The sequence below is a fragment of the Chelonoidis abingdonii genome, chromosome 17, assembly GCF_003597395.2.
Source record: "Chelonoidis abingdonii isolate Lonesome George chromosome 17, CheloAbing_2.0, whole genome shotgun sequence".
NCBI classification, from domain to species: domain Eukaryota; kingdom Metazoa; phylum Chordata; order Testudines; family Testudinidae; genus Chelonoidis; species Chelonoidis abingdonii.
The window spans coordinates 12,508,695-12,515,704 of NC_133785.1; the positions used below are offsets into that span (position 1 = coordinate 12,508,695).

The 7,010-nt window shown below is 42.5% G+C and overlaps 1 protein-coding gene across 1 annotated transcript; it reads left to right on the top strand.

Moving 5' to 3' along the window:
• The first annotated feature begins 4,885 nt into the window (after window positions 1–4,885).
• Window positions 4,886–6,383, top strand: LOC116838803 (protein FAM200C-like). Its single transcript, XM_075073323.1, is given in 5 exon segments — window positions 4,886–5,123; window positions 5,126–5,215; window positions 5,419–5,815; window positions 5,817–6,009; window positions 6,012–6,383. Coding segments are annotated over 5 exon segments (1,233 nt in total). The 5' UTR covers window positions 4,886–4,942.
• Window positions 6,384–7,010: the final 627 nt, after the last annotated feature.

A 7,010-nucleotide genomic window follows, 5' to 3' on the forward strand; every position in this document is an offset into this window, starting at 1 on the left:
ACCCCCTGAGGGGTCACAACCCCCAATTTGAGAACCCCTGCCATAAATCAATCTTCCTGCTGTGCTGTAGATTCAATCTACGGGGACATGTTTGATTCATTATTATTTTTATTTCTACTGAAACGTCTCAAGGGGTAATTAACACACGTGCAACCTGTTGAAAGTGCTGTTGAAATGACTGAACATAAGAACCTCCATCCTGGGTCAGACGAAAGATCCATAGAGCCCAGTATTCTGACAGTGGCCAATGCCAGGTTCCCCAGAGAGAATGAAGAGAACAGGTAGTCATCAAATGATCCATTCCCTGTTGCTCCTTCCTAGCTTCTGGCAAACAGAGGCTAGGGACACCATCCCTGCCCATCCTGGCTAATAGCCATTGATGGACCTGTCCTCCGTGAATTTATCTATTTCTTTTTGGAACCTTAATATAGTCTTGGCCTTCACAACATCCTCTGGCAAAGAGTTCCACAGGTTAACTGTGCATTGTGTGAAGAAGTACTTCCTTTCATTTGTTTTAAACCTGCTGCCTACTAATTTCATTTGGGTGACCCCAAGTTCTTGTGCTATGAGAAGGAGTAAATAACACTTGTTTATTTACTTTCTCCACACTAGTCATAATTTTATAGACCTCAATCATATCCCCCCTTAGCTGTCTATTTTCAAAGAAGAAAAGTCCCAGGATTATTAATCTCTCCTCATACGGAAGACATTTCATACCCCTAATCACTTTCATAGCCGTGTTCTGAACCTTTTCCAATAGCATTTTTTTTTTTTTTTTTGAGATGAGGCAATCACATCTGCACTCAGTATTCCAGATGTGGGTGCACCATGGATTTATACAGAGGAAATATGATATTTTCTGTCTTATTATCTACCCCTTTCTTAAGGATTCCCAACATTCTGTTTGTTTTTTGACTGCCGCTGCACACTGAGTGGATGTTTTCAGAGAACTATCCACAGTGACTCCAAGATCTCTTTCTTGAGTTTAGATTTAGACCCCATCATTTCATATGTATAGCTGGGATTATATTTTCCAATGTGCATTACTTTGCATTTATCAACACTGAATTTCATCTGCCATTTTGTTGCCCTGTCTCCTAGTTTTGAGAGATTCTTTTGTAGTTCTTTGCAGTCTGCCTGGGACTTACGGTAACTATCTTGAGTAGTTTTGACTGAAATAATGTGTGTGTCCAGCCTGAGAATGGCGAGAGACAGAAGTTGTTCAGAAGCCATTTTACAAAGCTTTAAAAATTCTGCACTAGCTGCACATGCCTGACTCCCCTTGGCTTCAATGAGAGCCATACATAGGCAGCTAATAACAGAACTGGGCCTTCATTTCTTGGAAAAACACTTTTGTGGATGGGTATACCAACAGCTGAGTCCCACTATTGCTGTTAATTCTCTAATCTGAAGGATTTTGCCCAACTGCCAAATCATAAACCTGTCAGCCAGTTCCATTTATGACTGAACTAGCATTTCAGGAAACAGCACTTGTCTCTGCTGGGCTTTCCCTGAAAAGCTCTCCCTAGTGCTGCAGAACCAGGATGGCTGCATTGGTGCTCAAATCCATGGGAGCTCTAGTGGAGACCAGCTGCTGGCATTTAACCACTACGTTGGCTAGATCTCCTCTGAGCAGGGCTAGATGATGTGGGGATAAAGATTCCAGCAGTCAATTACATTTGCTAGCTCTAGTGGAGTTCTCAGAGTATGCCTGACAGAGATTTTTTCAGAGAAAGCTCAGTGGAGATGTAGATCTTGGAAGAGGAAAAGGAGGTTTTTGCTTCAGGCTGCTCCAGTTCAATTCTGTGAATGACAGGCTGTGGGGTTGGCAATGAACTAGGGAGCTTTGTAATGCTGTATGGGTGTTCTGAATAGATGGCTTCATTTTCAAGTGCTGTCAATCCAGGATCTCTTACAAGCACTGCAATTACTTACAATATCATTTAGTGTCCATTTAAGTAATGTCCTACTTTGGGGCTTTTTCACTGCTGCTTTTTGATAAATTTTGACACTTGCCTGTTCCAAGCAATAGAAAAAAATGTGAAAAAGAAATTTAAGTGACCACAGGAAAGAGCAATTTGGCTCAAAACAGGGTCACAGAATGGACTCACAATTCTGTTTATTTCTCATGAGTGTATACGTACATACATATACACACCCACACAGACAATTGTGTCTCTCTCCAAGACAGTGAGGTCAAAAGAGTAGAATAGGGAACTAAGCAGACAAGGTTTTCAAGTTTCCTTTTTTAGATTTCCGCTTGACTCAGTGTAAGCACAGCCATCACTAGGCCTTTCTTCATTTGTAAGATATGGACAACTAATACTGACCACACCTTACATAAAGTAGGCAATTAATGTGTGGAAAGTGCTTTGTGATCTTCTGTGCCCAGATCAACACATACAACAACCCCCACTGATTTAATTACAAGTCAGGCATGCGAGACAGAACTGAACTCTCTTACTAATATGCTGGCAAAACTCAAAGATTCTGACTGCCATAAATCTAGCCTTTGAAGTGTTTCCCACTTGAAAAGGCAAAAAGAATATCATCGAAACTAATGGCTTGTTAGTGGCAGGCCTAGAGATCAAGGCTCATCTGATATGACTGTAGCAACATTGTAATCCAGTAGGTCAGCTACTCACTGCTTGGTAGCATGAGTCAGGTTTCCTTTTCTTCTCCTGTTGTGTTTATTAAAGCTCAACTTCAAAATCTATGACTAGGAATGAGACAGGATATAAAAATCACAAGAGCATGCCAGATATTTTATAGCTGACCCAGAAAAGAAATGTCAGTACCAGGTCTGTATTTAACGATGACTACAGCAAACAGATCGGAATAACCCACTCATCCTCCTCTTCCCTGGCATATATTAGTGCAGGAGTTCTCAAACTTCATTGCACCGCGACCCCCTTCTGACAACAAAAATTACTACATGGGGGCTGGAGGGGGTGGGAGGGGACTGAAACCTGAGCTCACCCGAGCCCTGTCGCATCGAGTGGGCAGGACGACCAAAGCCAAAGCCCAAGGGCTTCAGCTCCAGGCTGTTGGACTGTAACCTGAGCCCTACTGCCCAGGGCTGAAATCCTCTAGCTTTGGCCCCAGGCCCGAGCAAGTCCAAGCCAGCCCAGGCGACCTCATTAAAACAGTGTCACAACCCACTTTGGGGTCCCGACCTACAGTTTGAGAACTGTTGCATTAGTGTAATCTGATCTTCAGTTCAGTCTTGAGAATACAAAATGCAGATCACCCCACCACACTGCCACTCAATAGATCACAGTTAACAATGAATCCATTGCATTTGGGTTTGGTTGGGGATTCCTGAACCTGTCCCAGAAGCATCTGGTCCTGGTCACTGTGATAGATTGGGCAATATATTAGGTCATTGGTTCCCTAACTAGGGGGCGTGCCTCCCTGGGGGAGGGGGGGAAACATGAAGAAATTCCAAGTGAGGTGTGAGGCTGCCCAGCCCTTGAGCTCCCAGCTGGGGAGGCTAGCTCTTGGCCCCTCCCCTGCTGTCCCCCGTCCCCCCCGCAGCCACACCACCACATGGGCAGCATGGCTTGCACCCGCCCACCTCCCAGGCTTTCCAATAAGCCAGTCCTGCTGCTCTGAGTGGCCTGGTAAGGGGGCAGGGAGCAGAGGGAGTTGGATAAGGGGCAGGAGGTCCCAGGGGGCAGTCAGGGGACAGGAAGCGGTTGGATGGGGTGGAGGTTCTGGGAGGACAGTCAGAAGACAGGGAGCAGGAGGGATTGGATAGGCTTGGGAGTCTGGGGGGGCCTGTTAGGGGGTGGGGGTGTGGATAGGGGTCGGGGCAGTCAGGAGACAGGGAGCACGGGGATTGGCTAGGGGGTGTGGTCCCGGGAGGGGCCAGTCAGGAGAAAAGGGGGGGGGTTGGAGAGGAAGTAGTGTCTCAGGGGGGCAGTTAGGGGTTGGGAATCCCAGGAGGGGGCGGTCAAGGAACAAGGATCGGGGGGGTTGGATGGTCGGGGGTTCTGAGGGGGGCAGTCAGGGGGTGAGAAGTGGGAGGGGGCCGATGGGGGCAGGGGCCAAGCTGTTTGGGGAGACACAGCCTTCCCTACCCAGTTCTCCATACCGTTTCGCAACCCCGATGTGGCCCTCGGGCCAAAAAGTTTACCCACCCCTGTAATACACCAACAGACAATAAATTATACATATTCTGTATACATAACAACTATTTATAAAATTGTCCAATTGCAGGCCTATATTATTTAACTATCTTCTCGTTTTTGATTACAAATATAGGCAGACAAGAATAAAGGTATAACAAAGTACAATAATAATAAAAATACAGCTATAAAGAAAAGTATATAACTGCAGTGTTTTCAAATTTCATATCACAAAATGTAAATTTTTTTTTATTTATTTATTTTGCTTTTTGACGTGTAGGACTGCCGTTTCGGCCGGTGGGGAGGCCGAAGAATGATGTAGAAAGCAATGGAACTTTTTAAAACTTCCTAACTCACAAGAGTGTTCGAGACTGTTCTATCGTGGGACTGATTACCTCCACCACTCACCACACAAGACCGGCTACTTGCCGGACTGGTGATGGAGTATATATAGGGCAGCACGCATCCCTACGTAATAGTAGTCGTAAATAAACGTTCACGATAACTCAAATTAATTTGTGTCCATTATTGTTCATGAATCAGGAAAATTATTTTTATAGATTTTTTTTTTGTTAGTATATTATGGCCCCGACTAAGAAAAGGAAGTACAATGAAGACTACATTAAGTATGGTTTCACCATCATGGAAAAAAACGGGATCAATCATCCTCAATGTGTAGTATGCCACGCAGTTCTCAGCAATGATGCCTTGAGACCTAGTCATCTTGAGTGACACCTGACAAAGAACCACAGCACTTTGAAAGACAAGCTAAAAGAGAGTTTTTTGCTGCAAAACTTCAAAATTTAAAACGCATGAAGCTGGACACTACTGGAGTTTTTCATCAAGCGTCAGCCAAAGTGGTAGGAGCATCTTATGAACTGTCATTGCTCATCGCTAAAGCCAAGAAAGCACACATAATAGGAGAAACTCTCAACAAGCAAGGGTTCACAAAAGCAGCTGATATTGTGCTTGGTGCCGAAAGTAAGAAAAAAATTTGGAAATTTCGCTTTCCAACAATTCCATGAAATGTCTCATCGATGACATGGCGAAAGAGCTCTATCTTCAAGTTTCAGAGGGGTAGCCGTGTTAGTCTGCATCTGTAAAAGCAGCAAAGAATCCTGTGGCACCTTATAGACTAACAGACGTTTTAGAGCATGAGCTTTCGTGGGTGAATACCCACTTCGTCAGATGCAAGACGAAGTGGGTATTCACCCACAAAAGCTCATGCTCCAAAATGTCTGTTAGTCTATAAGGTGCCACAGGATTCTTTGCTGCTTTTATCTTCAAGTTGTGGAAGGAGTGAAAACTTCTCCTATTTTCACAATTCAGTGTGATGTTACCATTGATGTAGCACAATGCTGTCAGTTGCTCGTCTATGTTCGATTCATTAGCGATGGAACTGTGAAAGAAGAACTGCTTTTTTCGAAGGAATTGATGACCACATCAAAGGCTTCTGATGTTATGAAAATGGTTTCCGACTTTTTTGAAGAAAATGGACTTTCATGGGAAAAACTGGTTGGTGTATCCACAGATGGTGCTTCAGTGATGCTTGGCTCTCGCTCTGGATTTGTGACTTTGGTGAAAGAAAAAAATCCAGCCGTAACCATGACTCACTGCATCATACACAGACAAGCATTGGCTGCTAAAACCCTTCCAGATGACCTACATGACTTGTTGAATTTGGCAAAGTTGTCATTTTGTGAAGAACAGCACTTTAAATACAAGACTTTTTGCAGCTCTTTGCATGGATTTGGGAGTGGATCATAAAATTCTTTTGTTTCACATGGAGGTAAGATGGCTTTCCAAAGGGAACATGCTTTTGAGATTATTTGAACTGAAAGATGAAGTGGAAATTTTCCTCAAGCAACAGAAAAAAAAGAAGAGTTATATCATGCGTTTATGGACCAAACATTTCAACTTTCACTGGCATACCTCGTGGACATTTTTGAATCTTTGAACAATCTCAATTTGAAGCTGCAAGGAAACAATGCTGCAAACATTATAGTGCACCATCATGCCAGCAAGCATTTACAGAAAAAAAAAAAAAAATCAAGCTTTGGAAATGAACGCAAGCTCAGACGCCTAACTTTTAGTCTTTTCCAACATTTTCATCACTTGCTGAAAATGAAGGTTTCCAAGAACTTTGTAAAGAGGATGCAAAGAACAAAATTGTGTTTCATCTGGACTGCCTTGCTGATGAATTCATCCGCTATTTTCCAGACAACTTTTCTGGCAACCCCATTCATAAATTAGCACATAATCCGTTCAACGTTGATGTCGATTCATTGCCAGAAGTATTGCAAGAACAAGCACTCAAAATGAAATATAATTCAAGTGCAAAAGATATTTTCGAAAACTTAAGCCTGGAGGAATTTTGGATAAAATATTTCCCACTTTACCCAAAAGTTGGAGAAGAAACACTATGTATTATTTTTCTGTTTTTGTCGACATACCTCTGCGAAAAAAGCTTTTCAAAGTTTAGTCATAATAAAAATGAAACAAAGGAATCGACTGGATGTTGAAAATGATTTGTGTTGCGAATTTTCATCTTTCAAAGCTAGGATTTCCCAACTCGTGAAGAAAATGTAGCATCATCCTTCACATTACATTTGTTTTGTTTATGGTATTTCTTATTTTAAATTACATTTTTATTAAACTTTTGTGCCAAGAAAAACTATTTGTGCTTATTTTTAATTTTAAATAAAACATTTTTTACCAAGTTCTTGTGTTTATTTTTAATTTGAAATTACGAATTGAATTTGTTAAAATGGGAGTTGGATGATGGTAAAGGAGAGGTAGGGGGCGTGAGGGTTTCTTGAAAATTAAAAAGAGGGCATGATGCCGAAAAATTTGGGAACCAATGGATTAGGTCGTCATCAG